Source organism: Setaria viridis, chromosome 1 (assembly GCF_005286985.2).
Source record: "Setaria viridis chromosome 1, Setaria_viridis_v4.0, whole genome shotgun sequence".
NCBI lineage: Eukaryota > Viridiplantae > Streptophyta > Magnoliopsida > Poales > Poaceae > Setaria > Setaria viridis.
Genome location: NC_048263.2, coordinates 11,944,802 through 11,968,683, shown reverse-complemented (window position 1 = coordinate 11,968,683; position 23,882 = coordinate 11,944,802). Strand labels below are relative to the sequence as shown.

The following is a 23,882-nucleotide window of genomic DNA, read 5'->3' as shown; positions in this document are numbered from 1 at the left end:
TATACTTAGCTTGGCTATCATGTCCAAACATTTGGCATCCTGATCATAACTGGATATAACCTGTTCCATCCACACTAGAACAGCACAGGAAATTACCATCACTTCCTGAGAATGTGTTGCTCTAGATAATGCATCTGCAACCTTATTCTCTCTTCCCTTTTTTACTCCACAGAATAATTGAATTCCATTTACTTGATTAAGAGTTTATGTTGAATGCCTTCCACTAGCCTTTGATCTTGTATGTATTTCTGTTAGAGTATATTGGTAGTTGTAGATATATGTATCATAGACTGCCATATGTATTCAAGGGAGGCTTGGCCCTCAAATCTTGTACTCAATATATACCAGCTGAGAGACTGTTGATCAGTTTTGATAATAACTGATGTGCTGGCAAAGTAATGCTTTCCACCTTTTTACTGCCTCCGGGATTGCTAGAGCTTCTTTTTCATAAGTAATGCAGCTGCAGCTTTTGTGCCTAATGTTCTGCTAAGAAATGCAATAGGTTTACCATTTTGCATGAGAATTGCTCCAATGCCATTTCTAGCATTAGCTTCTAACACAAAATGGTTGGCTAAAATTTGGTAAGGCCAACAGTGGTGGTGTGCATTTGCTTGTTTGAGTTTTTGGAATGCCATTTGTTGACTATTGGACCACTGAAAGTTGTTTTTCTTTTGGGCATCAAACAAAGGCCTGCACATGATTCCATATCCAGCAATAAATCTTCTATAAGTAACCATAGAATGGGAGCAAGTTATGTGTATGTCTATAGTTGATCGGTTTGGACTTTAGATACATTCCCTCCATTGCACCTTTTGAGAGTGTCTTATTAATTTGAGGCCTTACTAAATTAAGATCATCATCATTAAAACCAAGGAACCTAGCAAACTCATTAATGGTGATTCACACAATTTTTGGAGTGGCTTAGAAGTTATATGTCACAAAATAACAATGTGCACATGGTTGGCCTGTCAGCAGTTTGCTGGGCGTTATGGAAAACTAGAAATGCAGTCCGTTTTGACAAAAAAAACAAATTAAATCTCCTACTGAGATTATTTGCTTAACATCTACTTTCATATCGTACTGGTCAGGTCTTCATATCATACTTTCATAAAACTTTTTTCTGCTTATTAGTTCCTAGTGGGAGATCTGTAATATAAGAACTAGTTCCTTCAGCTTAGTAGTCCCTAGGAGCCTTTTAAGCTAGAGTTCTTCTGCAGTTGCAGTTGCAGTTGCCTAAACCCGAACCTTGTGGTACTACCGTACTACTTTGTAATTTCTTCCGGTAATGAAATTCGGGCCGAGCCCTTAGTGGAAAAAAAAAAGGTGTCTTTTTTATTTTTTAGCCCTTTTTTCGAAACATTCTCACAAATTGACCTCTGGGGGAAACATTTCCGAAAATGGACCTTGAGCTTGGCGCCAGCATTGGTGGCGCCAAGCATACACGCCTCGGCGCCAGAGCCGCTGGCGCCAAAATCCCTGCGCAGGTGATGACCTGGCTGCTAACATGGAGAGGCTTGGCGCCACCCAGCTTGGCACCAGGCTGGATGGCGCCAAGCTAGGCTGGGTGGCGCCAGGCTAGCTTACACAGACACGGGAGGTTTCCTTTCTCTGTTTTGCATTGCACAAGTTCCCAGCCGGCCCGCCGCTCCTCCCCGCCCTCCCGCCGCTCGTCCCCGTGGCTGCCTAGCGGTCCTCCCCACGCAACACCGCCCGCCGCTCCCCGCACCCGGCCGCCCGCCCTCCGCTTCCCGCGCCCGCCCGACGGTCCTCCCCGCGTCGACCCGTCCAACCGCCCACCCGCTGCTTCCCGTGCCCACCCGGCGCTCGTCCCCGCGCGAGCCCACCCGCCGTCCCGCACCCGCCCACCCGCCCACCGCGGGTCCACGCGCCCGCCCGCCCGCCCGCCACTCCCTGCTCCTCCCCGCGACCGTCCCCTACAAGGTAATATAGGATAGTTAGATACAATTTAGATAGGTAGATACAATTTAGATAGAATAGTTAGAATTTAGATAGGTAGGTATAATAGTTAGATAGAATAGTTGGATAGATAGTTCGATAGAATAGTTGGATAGCTAGTTAGAAAGAATTTTCTTCGTATGTAATTTTCGTTACAAAGTTATATAGTTAGTATGGTACTCCCTCCGTTCCAAATTGTATGTCGTTTTAGCTTTTTTAGATTCATAGATATTATTATGCATCTAGATATAGTGTATGTCTAAATGCATAATAACATCTATGAATCTAGAAAAATCAAAACGACCTATAATTTGGAACAGAGGGAGTTGTTAGTTAGATAGTTATATACATAGTTACATAGTTAGTAGTACTTAGTAGTTAGCAGTTAGTAGTGAATTTGATAGTATTTAGTTAGTTATTTCATACAAGAGATCTTGTATTTAGTATGGTTCATTTATGTTTTACTAAATGAGTTGTGCGTCATTATGTGTACGGACTAGATGGACAACCTAGTTAGCATCTATCATGGAGGCACCGTGGAAAGAGATCATTATGGATATGTTGAGCTTGTTGAGATGCAAAGCGTGGCTGTGTTATTCGATGAGAAGCCTTCATTTTCTGAGTTGGTTACAAGGGCTCGGAAGGAGCTACATTGCCATGGAGATGATGGCATCATAGTGGAGGGTGTACTTCACCTAGGTACCCCTCCCAACCTTCTAAGGAAGATGATCCCAATTTGTTGTGCAAACTAATGGGAGAAGTATGTGAGATCGGTTATGTAGTGCAAGTTCCAAAGTTTGGACGTGGTTGTGCGTTGGGTGTCAGTTGATCCCATCCCTCGCCGGTCTTCCCCACCAATAGGTCAGCACGCACACTTTGACCCTCCTGTCCCGAAACCTGTTATCGACGTGGATGTTGCACCTACGATTCCTGATGCTGAATCTACCCCCAATGAGGTAGTTGGAGATGCTTGTCTGACTCTTGATGCTGTGGCATATCTTCCTCATGAGATCCCATTGACACAAAATCATCCGAGTAAGTGTCTTATCCGCACGCTTGTTGGGAGCTACCCCCTTCATTACATCCATTTTTTTCCTTCTTTCATCAAATTTCTACTTATGTTGCAGGAGACATTCCTGACAATGTGGATGTGCCCCCAGTTGTTGCACAAGTGCACTGTGGAGATGGATTCCGTGGTTCCAATAGTGTTAAAATTATGAATGATTCGGATGCATATGAGATGGGAATGGATCTTGAATCTGATGATGATCGCCCTGTTGGAGAGATGACAAAGAGTGATGTTGAGATGTTCAGGCGTATCTTTCCCGACCGCCGTGATCCAAGAGTTCACGAGTTTAGTGATCTTGCTCATTCCGATCAGGCGTGTGCAGAAGGACGTGATGATGAGCTCCTAGAAGCTCCTGAGGCCAGCCCTAGCATGGTAATTGAGAAGGATAGGGTATTCAAGGACCTCCCTGCATTGAAGAGGTGGTTGTAGGTGTTTGCAGTGATACGAAAGAGACCTTACAAGGTGTTGCATTCATATGCGGAGCACCGTTACACAGTTGTGTGTGAGAAGGAAAGCTTCTCATGGAGGGTTTGTGCAAGGAAGCAAAAGGTAACAGGGAAGTGGAATATCACAAAAGTTGTTGGGCCACACAATTGTGCTGACCATGAGCTTAGAATGAAGCATCCGCAGTTAACATCAACCCTCATTGCCAAGTGGTTGATGGCAATATTGCAGTTAGAACCCAAAATGAAGGTTAGGACAATTATCAGGACCGTTGAGGAGTTGGATGGAGGTTATGTGATAAGTTATGGTAAAACTTGGAGGGCTAAGCAGCGAGCGTGGAAGATGATATATGCAGACTGGGAGGCTGGGTACGAGCAGCTACCGGTACTTTTCAATGCAATCAAAGCGGTGAATCCAGGCATGCATTATGAGTACATACCAAAACCAAATGAATGGAAGGATGGGAGACAGATATTCTTCCATGCTTTCTGGTGCTTCCCTCAATGTGTCGATGCCTTTAGGCACTGTCGTCCCATCTTCTCCATTAATGGTACGTTCTTGATTGGCAAATACAGGAGCAAACTTCTTATAGCCATATCCTGTGACGCGAACAACAACTTGTTTCCTTTGGCATTTGCATTGGTTGAGAGGGAGAACAATGACGGTTGGGGATGGTTTTTGAGGCTAGTATGGTTACATGTGGTTGAGCCTGATAGAGAGGTTGGCATCATATCTGATAAGCATCAGGGCATACTTAATACCATGCGAGAGCAGATAGAGGGATATGCACCTTTGCACCATCGTTGCTGTACTCGGCACCTTGCCGAGAATCTACTCCGGAAGGATGGTGTGAAGGATAACTTTGAACTATTACAGGATGCTGCTCGTCAACTTGAGGATAGGTACTTTCAGCGAAAGTTGGAGTAGGTCAGGACCGCAACAAATGCAAAACGTAGACAATGGCTCACAGGTTTGATGAGGGATCTGGACAAATGGACAAGAGCTCACGATGTCGGTGGATGGAGGTACAAGTTTCAGTGCAGCAACATGGCAAAGTCATTCAATAAGTTGTTATTAGGGATACATGGAATGCCCGTGAACACAATCATTCAATTCACCTTCTACAAGCTTATTGCTTGGTTCAACGATAGACACATCTATGCATTGAGGTTACAGAGTGCTGGAGAGAAATGGCCTCCCAGACCAAAGAAACACCTAGAGAAGGCAAAAGAAAGGGCGGCCACACATGAGGTTATATGTTTTGACCTCGGCACAGGGACTTATCAGGTGGAGCAGAGGGGTGGCACAACGTCCGACAGCGAGGTCCGAGAGTCGAGGATCCATGTGGTAGTCCTCCGAGATTTCACATGCACTTGTGGTAAACCAAGGCAATACCACTTTCTATGTTCTCATTTGGTGGCAACAGCTATGCATCGCAACTTTGATATCTAGAACATGATACCTCATGAGTTCACTGTAGACACGCTTGCGCACACATGGAGCCCCCGCTTCATGCCTTTCAGGGATCCTAGAGAGTAGCCTCCATATGATGGGCTTAAGTACATTGCGGATCCAGCTTACCGTTGGAACAAGCGTCAATCAAGGAAGATGACGAGGCATAGGATGGTTATGGATCGGATACCCGAAAGAACAAGGCGTGGTAGAGCAACCCCATTTCTTACTGACCCCAAGCAAAACGAGTGTGGCAAGTACGGTAGACTGGGACACAATTCACGCACTTGCCATTGGCAGATTAGTGAGGTGCGAGTAGTGGTTGTTTTCATTATTTCGTATATGTCGTATTCATTCAATTAATTATGCATGTCTCAATTTATGCTTGCAATTGTGTCAATTATTTGTACATTTATAATTTTATGTTTCGTTGCATATTGAATTTATATTTCATTGAATTTTTGTAGGATGGCGCAATTCCACCTGCTCGACTTGGTGTACAACCACACCCACCGAGGATGTCTCATAGCGGGGGGAGGGGGGGCAGGTAATAATGTGTACGTGTTGATCGAATTTTTGTGAGCGTGCATGTGTTGCTTGTGAAATAACTGAAGAACATGTTTGATTGCATGTAGGACCTTCCGCTCCTTCGTTTTAGAACCCATGATGGATTCTTGGAAATGCGGCACGATGACCGCTACACTCCTTTCCTGCAGCTTGCCGGCCTAGATGTCATCTCGTTTTAGGTTCATTGTGGGTTGCCCAAGTTCAACTCAGCGGTCATAACAGTGTTGGTTGACAGGTACTATCTTCAATCGTAGCATCCATTCATAGCCTATTGTTCATGCCCTTCCATATTTGACATGTAACCTTCCTTTGTCCAACATGTAGGTGGCGGCCTGAGACTCATACCTTCCACTTGCCGTTTGGAGAGATGGCAGTTACGCTCAAGGACTGTCACTGACGATTCACGGCGACGCAGTGACTGGGCTATGCAGGTTAGATGGTTGGAGAGAACAAGTTGCGGCCTTCCTTGGCCGTGAGGTTGACGAGCAAGGTGCTTGCACTTCTGGTGTTCTAATCTCCTGGCTGCGGCAACAGTTTGCACAGTGCCCCAAGGATGCAAATGAGCACACTGTTGGGAACTACTGCAAGGCCTGGATCCTACACTTCTTCGCCTTTTGTTCCCTAACGCCACGGGTGACACTGCGTCGTGGATGTGGATCCACTGCCTCACGGATTGGAACCAAGCGGGTCAGTACAGCTGGGGCTCTGCAATTTTGGGTTTTTTGTACCGGCAGTTGTGCGAGGCTTGTCGTCGGTCTACTTTCTCAGCGTCACTTGGTGGATGCGTGTACCTACTGCAGTTGTGGATGTGGGCGCATCTACCAGCTGGCCGTCTGGAGGTTCTGTCTCACCGTGAGTGGTTCCCAGATCAGCCTCCTAGAGAGCAACCTACCTGAGCGTACCTTTGGGACCAGGTTAAGGTTCCGCACAGTAGGTTAGAGCGGGCGTGCTGCGATTTCACGAATGAGCTAGACATGCTCACGACATCTAGTGTAAGCAAATTATAATTCCGAAGCTGATTTCAGTTGGTTAAGTATATCATCTAACATCTTGTTTGGACATGTTGCAGGTGTCGTGGGAGCCGTACGTAGGAGAGGGGGCACTAGCTTTTTCTCTGAGCACCGTGTGTTCGAGCGATGATGACTAGTACAGGATGAGGTGCCCCCTTGTATGTTTCTATGCCGTCAAGTTCCACCTTCCTGATCAAGTTGCACGCCAATTTGGGAGGAGATAGATTTGGCCAACGGCTCCATTCTCGACTGGCGTAGAGTTACATAAGTAAGTGTTTTGTTATTTCAATTATCTCATGATGGTCTAGTCCTATAACTCAAGTTATAGGACTATGAGTAAGTTATAGGACTACGGGTAAGCTTTAACATCTTACGTGATGTGCATATTGGATCGTAAGAAGAACAGGAAGGTTTATGAGTGGCACGTATACCACCAGCCTTACATTGACCAATGGGAGGAATTCCACAACAACGTAGACAAGAACAACGAACCACACACAAACAGTGAGTATAGGTGATACCAAGCTTGCTACCAAGGTGCGGCACGTTGTAGGCTGAGACTTCAATGGACACAAGATGACTACGGTGATATCGAGTCCTCCTCCGATGAAGACACGACGTATGACCAAAGTACTCGTGTAGGAAGGCAGGTGGAGGCAGGACCAATATTGGATAGAGTGGTAAGTCAATTGGATTATTTTTCTATGTTAAGTCACTTTTGTAGAATTAGTCATTTAGTGATTTAGGTAGGTACAAACTTACTCATTCACTTGGTTGCAAGGCCATACCCTCAAAACCTCAGTTGAAGACATTGAGCGGTTTCGTCCGAGAGTCAGGGACGACGAAACACGTAGCTTCCTAGATGTAAGATTCTAAATATCCTTTGAAATATATTACTAATACCTTCAATTATTTCACTTAACCTATTCTTGTACAATAGAGACTGTCACGTCGGCTACACCGTGCGGCTGCTCGTTGTGGTTGCAGGACAGCCATGACGCGAGACATGCACGTCCCTTCCTTAGGCACAGGAGGCATAGGTTCGTCCAGCCTAGAAGCTATAAGGGCCGAAGGCATTGCGTTCGAGGACGAGGACAACGACGAGGAAGATGAGAGGGACGAAGAGGTTGGCTCGTCTCAGATGCAGGATACTCCCTTGACTAAGCTTACACAGCCTACAGGCACTAGGAGACACCGTCCACCTTCCCCTTACACTCCAGGCACGAAGGCTCTTGGTCACAAGGGTAAGGGTAAGATTAGGAGGCAGTGAGGGTCTGTGGTAGATGTTTATCTGTAATAATATGAATTTTGTGGACTCTCATTACGAACTATTGTGTATATGTACTATTGTGGAGTGTCAAGTAACAATTAATTAACTTGAATCCCCTGTTGAGGGGTAACCTGCTGGTAGGCCGTAAGTTTTGGCCACTTATCCGTCCAAATTTCAAACAAAAGTGAAAAAAAAATATGATTTCCGTAAGTTTTTGCCGGTTAATCGTTCGAACTAAATGAGCTAATTGCACACTGCACATCATGCATAAAAGCAGAAAACCAATTGACTGAACTAATGAGGGAAATGTTTCTGTAAACGATTGGTGGACCGTCCGATTCGTAACTGGCGGACTGTTCGGCCCCACCGGATCATCCGCTACACCTTGGTGGACCGTCTGGCCGGAGTTACCCAGCGGACCGTCCGTGCGACCAAGGTGGACCATCTGGCCCCCCCGAACCGTCCAACAGACAGCAGCGGACTATTCACTAAGCTGAGTTAGAGACTCAAACCGTGTAGAGTGCCAGCATTAACTTGCGGACCGTCCGCCCGGACATGTACATCTAAAGGCACGGGCCTTTCTCCTTCCTCACCCTAGTCCTACTTTTCCCTCACCCGAGCCTTCCTCTCTTTTCCTCCTCCAAACAAAGAAAAAGACCCCTCACCTAGGGCAAGATTTTGGAGGCTTCCCCGAACCGTCCGTCCATTTCTCGGACTCTCCGCAGGATTCTTCATCATGACCGGACGGTATTTCATCAAATCCTTTCTTGATTGTCTTGGATTTTAAAGGATTACAGTGGTTAGGGTTTGATGGGGGATTTAAGATTTATCCATGGATTTGTGTTGTAAGTTTGGGAGATTGATTTCTAAAGGCTTAGAGAAGATTTGTTCAAAATTTGCGCGGTTGATTTTGTCTATGGTTGGAGATCGAAGGGTTGGAAAATTGGAACCCGCGGTTCCTCATCGTGGTCTCGTGATGAACTGCGGACCGTCCGCCCCTCTCGGGCAGACCGTCCGCAATTCATCAGCGACCACAGTAAGAACCGTGGCATCTAAGGGACTTATTGCTTATTCAATTATTCATATGAATCAAACTAATGTTCGTCCACGTGTTCTTGACAATGATCGTGCTCGTCGTATCACTAAGGCTTTGGCAAGCAAGCTTAAAAGGGGAAGTTCTTCTAAAAGGCCAAGAGTGGATGATGAGGGTGATTTAAGTAATGATGACTCAAGGGATAATGACTATGAGCCCACTGATACTGAGGTCGAATCTTCAGTAGCTCCTTCAGTTAATGATGAGGATGATGAGATGAATCAAGATGGTGATGTCGATGAGATCATTGATGTGCTGTCACATACTGCTCCTAAGAGAAGGTGGACAATGGATACAAATTCAAGAGAAAGAACTCCTTATCAATACGATCTTCCTTGAACCACTTCAAATCTCTTCTTCTACACTCAAGTACAAGAGGATGCCTTCTTTGGACATTTGCTGAGTAAGACGGTATTTAAGCACCAAACCATTGATTTCCATTATATGGCTCAGCAACCCGTGATGACTGAAGTAGTTGGTAAATTTGAAGCTATTGGCCTAAGGGCATTTCTTGAGCATAGATGTGATTGGAATGACACCATCATTCATCAATTCCATGCTACAGTAGAGATTAATTTTGAGGAAGATAAATTGGAGTGGATGTCGGTAAAAGGAAATATGAGGCCACATTTGCTGAGTTTGCTTCTATCAATCAATTAAATTATGATTTCCTCACTAATGATCAAAGCTTTAATATGATTGATGAGAATCCACTAGAGCTTGATGCCATTACTCAATATTATGAGCTGGCTAGGACAGATATCTCTAGAATGTATGGCAAGATCATTGGTATTAGGCATCATCCGGCTGTCATTAATAAGATTGCTAGAGTAACAATACTACCTAAGAGTGGATATAAAGATGGTTTTGTGGGCTACCATAGGAACTTTGTTCATCATGTGATGGATGGTCAGAAGTTTGATGTGGTTAGGTTGATCATGGATCAACTTGCTGACAAAAAGGTTAACCTTGAGATAAATGTATACTTTGCTCCATATATCATGGCACTTATCAAAGAAAAAACTAAGTTCTAAGGTCCTTGTGAGATGGTTCACACTCCCTTCAAGCCTTATAAGAATGATAAAGTTTTTCTTGAAAGGGACTTGACTCCTTTCCCGGATGTGGGAGGAGTTCAAGATGATGGAGACATGGGATATATAGGAGAGGCTCCACCTCAGGGTGATGATGCTCAGGCTATGCCTCCTCCTCCTCCCCCTATGCAGTCACAGTGGGTACCTCCAGTTGGTTATTTTGACCCTTACTTCGCCACCATGCAGCAGAACATGAATGAAAACTTCCAGCATATGCAGCAGGGGCTCAGTTCACACCTTGAGGTATTTGGGCAGCAAATGGTGACAAACTTTTAGAATATGCAGTAAAACATGCATCAGCAGATTGATAACCGTTTTATGGCTTTTTGGCACCATATCCACTCTACTATGTATGCGCCCATCATGACTAGGCTGCAGCACGTTCAGGAGGGTCTACACAGTGATATTGAGGCCTTGGATGCTAGATTCGGTGACTTAGACATAACTGAGCAGCGTCAACAGGTTGATGAGCGGCAGCATAAACTTGAGAATGACTTCAATACTTTGTCATCCAGCTTCCCGAGTTTCAGTGATCATTTCTATAGCATATATCCAGCTCCGGCACCTCTCCCTGAGTTCTATCCTCATCAACTTTATTATCCTCCTCCACCAGTGTCACAGGATGACTAGCCTCTTTTCGTACTTGATGGCAAAGGGGGAGAAGGTTTCCAGACTTGGAGTGGTGGATGTGTTGAAGAGGAAGCTCATGTAATGGATATTTGCATTTATGTTTGCATGGACTTTGGTTTGTAATAATTCGCTTCGCATTAAAACTTGGGTGTAATTCATGTTGAAATTTGTTTATGCGTTTTATTTCTTATTTTGTTTCTTGTTCTATTGTTTCTGGTAATGTCAAGCTAATCTTTTCATGGATCTCAATTATATTCTCTATTCTAGCCTCGGTTTCAACTTTGTAGGGTAGTTTCCGCCAAAATCTCTATATCCATGCATATGTGAAATTAATGGAATCAAAATATATTAACATATGCACGGGGGAGTTCTTCTCTACTCATTAACTTAGTTTGAGAAAGCGAATGAAATTACAAGAAAAAGTTGTTCTAAGAGAGGTCTACCTGTACGAGGGTGGACGGTTTGGCCCTAGGCGGCGGACGTCAGCTACGTAGATAGAAATATGTTATCGGGTCGAGAAATTATATCTCAAAGGCGGACGGTCCACCGGTGTTTCAGGCGGACAGTCCGCTTCGAGCAGACGATCTGGCCCAAGGTCGCAGACGGTCACCTAAACCTAGGCAGAAGCATGTTCTCAGGCCGAGAAATTATATCTCATAGGCGGACGATCCGCCGGTGTTTCAGGTGGACAGTTCGCTTCTAGCGGATGGTTCGGCCCAAGGTCGTGTACGGTCACCTAAACCTAGACAGAAACATGTTCTCGGGTCGAGAAATTATATCTGAAAGGTGGACGGTCTGCCAGTGTTCCTGGCGGACAGTCCGCTTCGTGCGTATGGTCCGGCCAAAGGTTGTGGACGGTCACCTAAACCTAGATAGAAACATGTTCTCGGACTAAGAAATTATTTCTCAATCGAGGACAGTCTAGCCCTAGATGGCGGACGGTCCAGCCAAAGGTCGCGGCAGACCGTCTGGCCCTATGTGGCGGACAGTCATCTAATCGTATATAGAAACATGTTTTCGGGCCATCTAAAAGGTGAACGGTCCGCATGTATTCTACTCGGTACTTCTTTTTGTCATCGACCATACTTAAAGTGCATTTGACAATACAATGAAAAGTCCAACAGTAATGGAGACTACTGTGTGCAACGAGGCCACTTTCCCTTCCTCAGGGCATCAGGATTCTCCTCAATCACTGCTTTCGCTCGGCGTGCACGCTCAAGCTTTTTCTCCCTCTCCTCCCTGTTCGCAGCTACACGCCTCATCTTCCTTGTGCTCCTTTTCTGCAGCCTCCTCTCTCCATCTCTTCTCCATTGTCTCCTTCTCTGCCTCCCAACGCAACATTTCCTGCATCTCCTCCTTGTCTTCAAGCTTGATCTCAATGTCGATCCATTGCTCGAAATCACAGAGCGGTGGAGGAGTCTGCAACAAATTCAATTGTTACAAAATAAAAAAAATATGGAATAGGTCATACAACACAAATTAATTATTAGACAACATCAATTTCTCACCATCTTATTAATGCGCTGCTGATGAAGTGTAGGCTCAAACGTAAAATTGAAACACATCCAATACTTCTGCTTATACGTATCCTCTGCATTAGACTTGGCTACCTTGCAAGGATCGCCGCAAAAGCACATGAGCACTGGAACACCACTAGGCAGAGGCAATGGGTCGAAGGAATTTCCGGTCATCCGGCCATAACTACAATTTAGTTATTTTCGTTGTAAGAACCGAAAGCAATTAACATTAAAGCTACACCTAGGGTTTCCAATTCGTTCCACAACAATGAACCCATAACATAACAACGTGCGTTGTTGAGGTTACCTTGGTTTTCTAGCTTTTCCACGCCTTGACATCCTACGGTTATGTGAAACCCTAAGTTAAAAAATCCGACTATTATATACCGAATCGACGTGAAAAAAATTATAAAGGAGCGAGGATACCTTGCTCTTGAAGATCCACGGAGCAAATCAAAGTTTCCAAGGTCCCATAGGCCGATTTGTGATGTATGACGAAATGGAGAGGTAGAAAAATCGAGAGGGAGGAGAAAGAAGAGGCTCGAGCAGGAAGGAGGCAGGTGTTTATGTTTAAAGCTTGGCGCTAGGCTGGATGGCATTAGGCTTGGCGCCAAGATCTATAGCGCCAAGCTTGATGCCAGGATCTTAGGTGGTACCAAGCCTAGCCATGTCAGCATCCAGGTCATCACCTGTGCAAGAATCTAGGCGCCAGCGGCTGACCCCAAAGCGTGTATGCTTAGCGCCACCAATGCTAACGTCAAGCTCAAGGTCCATTTTCGGAAATATTTCCTCCACGAGCCTCTATTTGTGATAATCTTTCAAAAAAAGGCTAAAAAACAAAAAAGTCCGAAAAAAAAGATACCACAACACAGCAAGTTCTTGTTATTTTGAACCCTGTAAATGCACCCAAGCAGCTGCCGACCATCCAAGACAGATAAAAGAATCAAAATAACTGCGCTTGTGGATAGATACAGGTGGGAATGAAAAATGAAAACGAGCTCGAATGCATGTGCCGAAAACATCCCAATCACAGCCCACAGTGGGCAACAAATTTATACAGGCGCGCCCTTTCAAAGGCTCCTCTCTACAAAATCCCAGATCCTTTCCTCCATGTAGATCCGGTCACTGAGCCGACGCGGCATGTGCCTCTCGTCGGGGAAGAGGAGGATCTCGTACGGCTTGCCCTCTGCCATCAGCGAGTTGATGAGCCTCGCCGTGTGCCTGAAATGAACGTTCTCATCGATCATCCCATGGATGAGCAGCAGCTTCCCTTTTAGGTTCTTCGTGTGATGCATGATGGACCCGTACTCGTAAGCGTCAGGATGCTCAGAGGGGATACCCATGAACTTCTCGGTGTAAAAGGTATCATAACCATCCCATGCAGTCACTGGAGCACCAGACACCGCACAGCAGAATGTGTCTGGAAACCTTGCAAGGCACATTGCTGAGAGGAATCCGCCATAGCTCCAGCCATAGATACCAATATGGCCAGGTTTTGCAAGGCCTTTATTTATTAACCACTCCGCTCCTTCTAATTGATCTTCGGCATCAACACGACCAATGTTATACTTCAGTTGTCCCTCAAAATGTAGTCCTCGCCTTGCCGATCCTCGATTATCCATCTGCAAGAGAAATAGTGTTTGCCATGAAATGCTAAATAAATTTATTGTCATGAACTCAGCATAAATCCAAATAAATGACAGAATTCATGCTCCATGTACCGAAAGTTTGCAAGATTCAAGTGACTATGCTTGCACTACAGCTGTGAACACTTAGTTTGTTTAAACAGAAGCATTAGCAAAGTTCTGTAGTGTACAGATTGCTGTAAAGGAAATAACTCGACTCAATTGTTTCATAGCTAGCTGCTAGCCTGCTGAGAACATATTTTCTTAATATAAAGGTACTACAATGATTTAATGCAAATATCCACAAGTGACTTAAACTACAATAGAAAAATGAACCTTTATCCTGCACTTTGTGTCCAATGTTCGGAATGGTACATCACGAAATGTAACAAAATCTTTTGTGAGTGGGTGGGGGTGTCCAATGTTACCAAGGTCCATGATCGTCTACTCTCTAAGTAATGTCATGCAATTCTCATAGAACTTCTAAATTAACAAAATATAGCACACTGTCCCAAAGAAAAATGACGCTCAACCCCCAAAAGAAGCAATAGTAGAATATTTACCTTCCAAACTAATATACCCTTACTTCGTAGGTATTGAGCTCTCATGTCAACTGTACTCATCCATGTATCACTAACAAGCTGGACACCAGGGCCACCATAAACGTTAACCAATGTTTTGTAGGGAGGTGGCCCGTATTTCCTCTCGTCAGGAAGGTAGAGAGTGCCATATAAAGTGGTCCCATCCTTTGCTGTAATTTCAACTATCTCCGGAGACAGCTGCTGGAACTTTTTAAGTGACGGAACTGTCGATGGCTGCTCAAACAGGGGCATAATTACTCTTCCATCAAGCAAAGAGCACAGTAAGATCACAGGTGGAGATTTTATTGAGTCATACACATCAATAAACCTCAGCAACTGATGTTCAAGAATTACTGAATGTCGGCCAGTTCCATGAGTCAACCTTTTGGGAGGTTGCAAGGGAAGGTCCCAACCTGCAAAGAGATTGGTTTGGTACAGATTTGTCTCCAATGGTCCATCCAGCGTGCCAGTGAAATATACAATTCCACTGCTCTCATTGACAGCTGCAATTTGTTCAACCATCCAATCACCTTGTGTGAGGGGTCCTAAGCACACACCATTCTTGTCATGAACATACAAGTGTCTGAATCCTGTCTTTTCACTGGCCCAAATAAAGCCACCTGGATGTTTACTATTCACTCCTTTGTCTAGCGGAGTGAAACAATCATGCAATGTGATCCATGTATCATGCTGTTCTTCTAGTAAGACTTCCCTTTTACCCGTAGTAATATCAAACTTAAGTAATTTAAGTTTTGTGTGAGATCTGTTAAGAACTTGAACAGCAAGAGCATTATTATTCATCCAGTTGACTCTAGCTAGATATTCTTCGTCACCGTGGGAACCATTTGGATCTCCACAAAGGAGATCCATCCAAGTTACTTCTCCTCCATGGGAAGAAACAACACCAAGTCGCACTTTAACATTAGCTGCTCCCGCAAACGGGTATGCATGGTCTTCTTGAGCATCTGGACCAACAGAACTTTTACCCTGATGCATAATTCTATACAGTGGAATCTCAGTTGAGTCCACTTCAGTAAATGCAAGGTGTTTGCTATCAGGAGACCACCAGAATCCCATCTTCCTTTCCATCTCTTCCTGAAATGTCAAGAACGAAACTATTAGCTAGCACTAGTCAAAAAAGTTTCATACCAATGCTGATGGATCATCATGAGCACCTGTGCAATATACTCGGCAAGTCCGTGGATCTGAAAAGATAAAATAAACACAAATGTCAAGTTCTAAAGTATCAAGAACCAAGAATATATAATATGAGCTTTTTAAAATATTATCAGTAAATAATTGAACTAGTTGTTGTTCTAACTGTTATAGGAATACGTTTGCATAAGAACACACATGTTGCATAGGACAGGTAAGCTTAATAAAGAAAATTACTGAGGAAGGGATATAGGCATATATTAAGCAGCTTATCATATGTAGTAACTTAGAAGTTACAAGGCAGCTCCTAAAATCCTAGATACTCTCAAAGGCTGTTGCAAACATGTAAATCTTCACAGAGCATCTAAGCACATCAAGCCATACCCACTAGCTTCAGCTTCCCTGTGGAAGGAAAGCTTACAAACAAGAACAAACACTACAGTGCAACCCTCTGGCTCCAGAAAAAGCTTACTGGTGGCTAACTAAAGATTAAACAGGGTCAAATAGGCACGTGGTAGTCAATAACAGTACTAAAGTGGTTTGATGGTTTAATAACTTTTTTTGGCAAAATGCTAGCTAACAACTAAACAATATTTAATAACATTATCAAATAATATTGTTATATTAAGAATATAATATATATACAAATTTGTAAGGAAATACCTTCCTACTTTCTCTTGCACCGAAAGTTAATTGTTTATTTTCCCCATTAGAGAAACCCAAGGTATGCAGCTCGTCATCCTTTACATATGCAATCATGTTCCCGTTTGGAGATAGAAGAGGGTCAATTATTGGGGATGTGGGAGAACTTTTCAGCTTCAGGACTGGTTCCGAGCCAGACAAATCCTGGAAGTAAACCTATACAAAAAATGTACAATCAAATATATCTCTGATGCAATGCCACGTAACTGAAGATGTGTAGAGATTTTCAGAAATAGTTAACACTCATCAGTATCAGAATATCCTCAAAACAAGAACATTTGCAGTACTTAACCACATACCAAAAAAAAAACAAGTAGCACATATTTCACTTTGATTCTTTTAAAATCAGAATACAAGTTATCATTAGTAGCAACAGGCATTAGTGCTTCCAATAACTATCAAGGTAAGTTATTCGTACAACTGAATTAATAATTGATCAAACAACACGGGCCAGAAAAGACTTAAGTAAAGAAAGGGCGTTGAAATAGGTAAAATAAAATAATTTCAACCCCCTTAACTATTCAACTTCACGCAAGTAAGCCAAACTTATCAGATCAAACCAAATCATCTAAGCGCTGGCCAGGCCTGGTTGCACACAGTGAAATGTGGTTCAAATCAACAAACTTTGGTGTTTCTTTGATTCTTTCTAAGCGTAGTGACACAATTTGCAACTGTCTGTGGGCTTATTGTGCAATTTTACCAGATACATACATTTGGTAATGCAACATACAGGCCAATGTACAAGTATTTTAAATTTAATGATATTAGGTGTGCGACACAATCAAGTACTCAAGTTAGTGTTGTGATATGCATTCAAGGTGTACTGTTCAATTTGAGTCAATTCAAAATTCCGTGAATATCAAAGAGCTTGGATTTTGTGTTACCGTATCCTAAAAAAGGTAAAAGCCTTTGCAACCAGTTAAACTCATGTCTTGAAAGTATGGTCAATGTACAAGGTACCATTACAACCATGGGTCAATGCACAAGGTATGTCTTGAAAGTGTGGTCAATGCTCCCATATTGACAGACCTAGAATTCCTAAGGCTGCATAAACCTGCTAACCTTCCATTAAATCCACATCCACACCAAAGAAAGGGCTATAAACCTATTAACCCATCAAAGTGAGATTTGTAATGACAATTCAAACTATCATCTTCAAAAGCAATTTGCTACATCACAATCCCCTCCGTTGAACTAGATCAGTACAATGGACGATCAAATGCAATTTCCTTTTGGAGGCAAATGCCACAGTTCTAGTGAAATGCACGAAATGAGGCTACGGCTACTGCATTCATTTCGAACATTTCGATCCTGTTGCAATGGGCCAATGGCATATGGACCGGGGCATTTTGTCCCTCGAACTACCAAAAAAAAACTATTGCATTCGGTCCAACTGGTGTTTGTTCAGAAATTCAGTTGAACCTAAGGACACATTCACACAAGGAAGAACTAGCACCAAGAGCTTCTGAAGAATCCACTTACCCCGGACGGTAGCGGCACGACAATGCCAGCGCGAGAAGAGCCAGAGTGGCGGGCGCGCCACTCGTAGCGCGTGACCCCGAGGCCGCGCTCCCGCGCGCGCTCGCGCCGCAGCCGCTCCTCGGCGGAGAGGTTCCCCTCCTCGAGCCCGCCGCCGTCGGGGGGACCAAAGAGCAGCTCCTGGCGCTGATGCGCCGTGTCGAAGATGTACACCTTGCGGTGGAGCGTGCCGTCGGGGCTGTAGAGGTAGGCCACCCGGCGGTCGTCGGGGCAGAAGCTGAGCGCCACGGGCGCCCCGTAGCCCGGCAGCGGGTGCTGCACGATCTCCTCCACCGCCATGCCGGAGCAGTCGGCGCCCGCCGCCGCCTCCACGCCGCCGCTGCCGCCGGCCGCCAGGGCGTCCGCGAGCGGCATCCCGGCCTCGCTCTCCCGGCGCGGCTTCTTGCTGTTGTGCTGATCCGACGACCTCTCCGCCCCCGCCGCGTCGACCGATCGCATCGACCGCGAGGCCGCCGCCGGGGTGGCCCTCCTGCTTCTCGCGGCCTATCCCCTCGCCGGAAACCCAAGAAAGCCGGGATCTTTCCGGCGGGGAGGAGCCCGGAGCGGCCGGGGAGGGGAGGGAAGAGATCGGAAGCCGCCGCTCTAGGAAGGGGATGAGTGAGTGGGTTTGCCTTGGGGCTTTGGTTGTCGATTGTTCCAAGGAGGGATTTGGAAGTTTGTTGCGATTATTTTGCGCCTTTTTTTTCTTGGCCTCGGCGGATTAGTTTTTATTTTCTGTTGGGTGGTTGACTCCGTCCGTCTCCGACTCCGATCCTATCTTGTTCCGCTACAGGATAATAGCGAAGGAATTTTTGTTTTCTCAGGCTCGGATAAGAAAAATTCGGCAAGATAAGGGCTCCATGATTCGTTGAAATATGAAATTCGGTGCATGAATCGTATGATTGCGAGAACACAATCGCTGCTTAGTTCTTTCTTTTTCTTATTTTATTATCATGTCGTTGGGGACATGTTCAAGATTTCAAAAATTTATAAAGCTTATATGTATATTTCTTCAATATTATCCTACAAATGGAGATATTTAAATGTAGGGCTGGTTAGGATGTTGAATTATTTAACAAAGGTGTTTAAAATTTTCTTTGGAGGATTGCATCCAAAATCCACTGGGGGCTTGCTTGGAGGCTTCATTTGCCTAAGATCCAAGGTGGATCCCAGGTAAGACCTCAACCTGGGAGTTGGGAGGATAGGTGAAATGGATGTTTCTTAACTATCAATAAATCAAAATAAATCTAACAAATGCAATTTTTCAAGTTAGTACCCTCCTTTAATCATGTTTTAGTTTTGAAGAAAGTTGGGAGGTTTGATTACATTGCCAAAAAGGGTTTTAATTTGTGGGAATTGCCGATTGAACTTAACAAAAAATATAGAGGGTTACACTAAGGATGGCAAGGTATGCCTTTCTATCTGGATTACTTGCATTATGCCATAATTGCTGATTTTCTTGGTCAATGTATTCAAATTTGGAACTAGAGCAATGGTTGAACAAATTTGGATTACATGTGATAATTGAGTTTACTCAATTACTTACATTTTTATGACTGCCATAGTTTGCATCCTTCATAGAGCTAACGACACTGAGCTATGAAGTGGATGAAGTGAATGAGTAGTAGGAGGAAGATGGAGATAAGGAATACTTGAGGTGGAGAGCGTGTTCAATAGAAACGATACGGGTATGATTGAAGGTGCCAGTTTTGGTGTGAATAAGTGGATGAGTGGGAGCGAATAGAGAGGCGTAAGACTTAATGTGGAGAGTGTGTTCTGGAGAAACAACATGAGCATGGTGGAAGGTGCCAGTTTGGATGTGAATAAGTGGATGAGTGGGCACGAATAGGAGGCAACAACGCTTTGAGGTGGATGGGGGGGGGGGGGGGCTAGCCCCCCTGCCGCCCAAGACCTCCATTGGAACCAAAGGAAGAAGAGGAGGAGAAGAGAGGAAAAAGAAGGAAACAAGGAAGAAGGGGTGGATATAGAGGAGGAAGAAGGGAGCCCCTCCTAACCTTAAATCTTGCTTCCACCACTACTTGAGGTGGAGAGTGTGTTCAAGAGAAACGACATAGTTATATATGGGATTTCGCAGCATGGGAGAGGTGTGGAGTGTTGATTTTGTGTGTACTTGATATTTATATACTTTTCACAACAACTTCTCTATGTTATTCATATAATGGGGTTTTTAAATATAAGGTGTTATTCCAATTCTATTTTAGAATTGAGAATCGTCATGCATAGCCGTCTTAGCCGGTCTATAGACTCCAAACAACATCTAACCAACATAAGGAGGTTTCTTCAAACAATAGCATCTCTCTTATTACCTTTTTTTTAGTATTGTAGGTGTATTGGTTTCCTCATAAATTCTCTAGGTATTGCAAGGTCCTCATTTTTCCTTTATTACGTGATTCCTTGCTTTGTTGTTTGTGTTCCAAATGCCACATTTCAAATAGCATCCGAGTCCGTTTCACAAAGGAAATTCCCTTAAATATTTGTATATCTTTATTGGTTCATTTACATTTTATATACAAAGTTGAAATTAAGTCTACTGGCTCGATACAGTTGCAATTCAATTTCAAAAATATGTTATTGCATAACTTTTCGCCATTCAATTCGGTGTATATATAGTAACATGATCTTGTAGAACTTTTCCTGTACACGAGACCTACAAACCCAACTGATCATACAACAGCTCTGCTATGCCACACTTTTTCTTTTTACCTACCCGCTCCACATGTAAAAATATGTAATGTATGAACACCTTTATTGAACAAACATGCCTTAATTGTGTTGCGTGTTCAATGAATTGTTGGCTCTATCTACACTCTAAGTCATACTAATTTATTAGTAAAGATGCATTGCAATATGTGGGCATGACCAAGACATGCCCTGGATATATATTCTTTCGATCTTTGGCCATTTCTGCGCTTCTCTTCTAACATCACCTAACTCTAACCCCTAACCAATCATCTTAAATAAAATAAAAATGGGCCCTAACTAAATCCGACCAACAACCCGCTCGCATCAGAAGACCCAACCAACCAGGCCAGCAAGCCAACCGGCCCAGCTTAGCCTGACGAGCCCACCACTTCTCCCACGTCCCACCCCGCCGAGGCCGAGCGCGCCAACTCGCCACCGCGCGCGCGCCGGGAATGGCGGCGCCCCTTCTCGCTCTCCTGCTCCTGTTCCTCTCCGGTCCCCGCCGCTGCTCCGCCGCCGCGGCCTCGCCGCCCCCACCGTCCCCGCCCCCGCGGCCCGCGCCCCTGGTCCCGGCGCTCTTCGTCATCGGCGATTCCACGGCCGACGTCGGCACCAACAACTACCTCGGCACGCTCGCCCGCGCCGACCGCGAGCCCTACGGCCGGGACTTCGACACGCACCGCCCCACGGGGCGCTTCTCCAACGGCCGCATCCCCGTCGACTACCTCGGTAATATTAAGGGCATGCTCCGCGGCCTCCTTTTGTAGTTCAGCGACACTGATGCGATGATCCAAGGCCGTGGTATATATGTTAATGTGCAGCGGAGCGGCTGGGCCTTCCCTTCGTGCCTCCCTACCTTGAACAGAACATGCGCACGGGCGCCGCCGGTGCCGGCCTCGGCAAGATTGATGGGATGATCCAAGGCGTCAACTACGCGTCCGCGGCAGCCGGCATCATCTCCAGTAGTGGCTCTGAGCTGGTATATATATGTGTCCTCCAATCCCATCACCCCTACAAACCTGATGCTGAGCTTAATCTGGCAGGCAGCATTGCCATGATTTTGTTGACAAATCTGTTCGGGTGCAGACCACTGAATACTGTTGTTGCTTCGTGATTTGTTCACTTCACTCATGTGGTCCTTAATTGAATGAGCGATGTTGATTGTAATCTTTGTTGTGCTGCAGGGAATGCATGTGTCGCTGACCCAGCAGGTGCAACAGGTCGAGGACACGTACGAGCAGCTGTCGCTGGCTCTTGGGGAGGCGGCGGCAGCCAACCTGTTCAAGAGGTCGGTGTTCTTTGTGTCCATCGGGAGCAACGATTTCATCCACTACTACCTGCGCAATGTGTCGGGTGTCCAGATGCGTTACCTCCCTTGGGAATTCAACAAGCTCCTTGTCGGTACAATGAGACAGGAAATTAAGGTGCTCTCCTTGTTTTCCGGTTAGTTCTTTTTTAGGGTATTTTCCGGTTAGTTTATTCAGTGCAGCATTACTTGCCTTGTTTAGAGTGTGCTAGGCTGATAGAGCTTTTTACTTGGTGGTGCTATTCTATTTATAGTGAGGGATCTTGATGCTTGAATTGTTTTCACTTGCAATTGGCATAAATGGTCCCATGCGTCAAGGAGCTGTGCCTACAATCACCTTTTATCTGTTGCAGTTCTGAAGTTTAAACTCTGAACCCATGAAAGGGATTAAATTCAGTTGATTGAAATAATTATTCTGAGTTTACTAGGGACTAACCAACTATAATTGATATTGATTATGTCTTGGACTGAAGGTATGTTTGATTCGTTGATATGCTGGCACTATATTTCTGAAGTGATTTGTAATTTGTACTGCCCTCCATATCTTGAGCCAAAGTTAACTCCATTGCACTTCAGTCTTGACTGCTGGATCCGCTTCCATATTTATCCTTCTGTATTCATATGACCTGACTACGATACATCATGATTCTTTGTGCCCAATTTATCCCATCGATGAGTACTAAGGAGAACATACGATGCTTGTTGATTGAAGATGCGCATGCCTTGAAGTTGTATTGTGTGGCACCCAAGAGTTGAAACACATACTGTTTATAATGATACACCCAAGATTGTTTATTTTCTCTTAATGTTTATAAAACCTTCAGTATTAACTGGAATTCTGTTTTTTTGTTTTTTTTCATCTGTGAATCTTGTTGTATAATGGGAGTTGTATTGTATATTATCTACTGCTCTCTTCTGACAGTGAAGTTTTATGCAGAATTTGTACAACATCAATGTTCGCAAGGTCATACTGATGGGCCTACCTCCTGTTGGATGCGCACCTCATTTCCTCGAGGAGTATGGCAGTCAAAATGGGGAATGCATCGATTATATCAACAATGTCGTGATTGAGTTCAACTATGCCCTGAGGCACATGTCCAATGAGTTCATCAGCCAGCACCCAGATTCTATGATCAGCTATTGCGATACTTTTGAGGGGTCCGTGGACATACTAAACAACCGTGAGCGTTATGGTCAGCACATGAATCATTAGCAAGTTTGGATTACTTGCTGTCCTTAGGGAAGCACTCACAGTTGACTGAGATACTGTGCAGGTTTTGTGACCACCACTGATGCTTGCTGCGGGCTGGGCAAGTATGGAGGCTTGATCATGTGCGTTCTTCCACAAATGGCGTGCAGCGACGCGTCAAGCCATGTCTGGTGGGATGAATTCCACCCAACAGATGCTGTCAACCACATCCTGGCAGATAATGTTTGGTCCAGTCAGCACACCAAGATGTGCTATCCTTTGGACTTGCAACAGATGGTAAAACTGAAGCTATAGAACCAATCTGAAGTTACTTGCCTCACATACGTTTCAAAGAAATGTATAGTTGTGAATCTGAAAGAGTTGTCATGCCAAAATGTTCATGGTTGTGGATTGCAAAGATCTATGAAGATAGACTTGTCAAATTTAGAGCTCAGGTTACATCAAAGTAGATGTTGCTGTTTTTTTCTTTCATATGTAGAGGATCTATATGGTCAAACTGACAGACTCTGTTACGGTACTCTTACGAGGTAAGATATGATCAAATGAGTCAATGGTTATTCGGGAGTGGGGCACTAAGGAGTGCTGACTAGTTTCGCTGAAAGAATTTTTTTTGAGTTTTTACATCAAATCTTTTGTTTCTGTGTATATTATGACAAAAAATATTGTCCCCTGCAGTTTCTACTGTTCTGCAGAAAAATGTGCTTTCAAATATACAACCGTTTACAGTCAAACCAGAACATTTGCTGATACCTACTTGTTCAAATGAGGATGAATAATTTCGGTGATCTAAGTTTGTTGAGTTTTTACCTGAAACCTTGTTTCGAGAGTTTACATGGGAGCCAGAGTCCTTACAGAGTTTACATGGGAGTCAGAAGTCCTTGTAGGTTGAAAGGAATCGGTGCTCGTAGCCTAAGAGGGGAGGGGTGAATTAGGCAACTTAAAAATTTAACTTATGGCTTCCACTACTTTGCGTGTAAGTAAAC

General features: G+C 44.5%; 2 protein-coding genes and 1 pseudogene across 2 annotated transcripts; 2 read left to right on the top strand and 1 right to left on the bottom strand.

Moving 5' to 3' along the window:
* The first annotated feature begins 2,456 nt into the window (after positions 1-2,456).
* Positions 2,457-6,384, top strand: LOC140221600 (uncharacterized; annotated as a pseudogene).
* A 6,574-nt stretch (positions 6,385-12,958) lies between these two features.
* On the bottom strand, positions 12,959-18,380 carry LOC117850119 (uncharacterized). The gene is made up of 5 exons (XM_034731918.2): positions 17,645-18,380; positions 16,124-16,318; positions 15,481-15,510; positions 14,288-15,400; positions 12,959-13,721 (listed from the first exon to the last, which is right to left on the bottom strand). Exons 1-5 carry the CDS (start codon positions 18,137-18,139, stop codon positions 13,170-13,172), a joined length of 2,385 nt encoding a protein of 794 aa, XP_034587809.1. The 5' UTR covers positions 18,140-18,380; the 3' UTR covers positions 12,959-13,169.
* Positions 18,381-20,746: 2,366 nt separating this feature from the next.
* LOC117865571 (GDSL esterase/lipase 7) lies at positions 20,747-23,493 on the top strand. The gene is made up of 5 exons (XM_034749799.2): positions 20,747-21,112; positions 21,205-21,362; positions 21,568-21,807; positions 22,627-22,882; positions 22,964-23,493. Exons 1-5 carry the CDS (start codon positions 20,836-20,838, stop codon positions 23,191-23,193), a joined length of 1,161 nt encoding a protein of 386 aa, XP_034605690.1. The 5' UTR covers positions 20,747-20,835; the 3' UTR covers positions 23,194-23,493.
* The last annotated feature ends 389 nt before the right edge of the window (positions 23,494-23,882 follow it).

Coding starts and splice junctions, on each gene's coding strand:
- LOC117850119 (XM_034731918.2), bottom strand. CDS start 18,139: ATGCGATCGGTCGACGCGGCGGGGGCGGAGAGGTCGTCGGATCAGCAC. Junction 15,401..15,480: donor TTGCCGAGTATATTGCACAG/GTGCTCATGATG, acceptor TTGACATTTCAG/GAAGAGATGGAAAGGAAGAT. Junction 13,722..14,287: donor AGGGTATATTAGTTTGGAAG/GTAAATATTCTA, acceptor TTTCTCTTGCAG/ATGGATAATCGAGGATCGGC.
- LOC117865571 (XM_034749799.2), top strand. CDS start 20,836: ATGGCGGCGCCCCTTCTCGCTCTCCTGCTCCTGTTCCTCTCCGGTCCC. Junction 21,363..21,567: donor CCAGTAGTGGCTCTGAGCTG/GTATATATATGT, acceptor GTTGTGCTGCAG/GGAATGCATGTGTCGCTGAC. Junction 21,808..22,626: donor CAATGAGACAGGAAATTAAG/GTGCTCTCCTTG, acceptor AGTTTTATGCAG/AATTTGTACAACATCAATGT.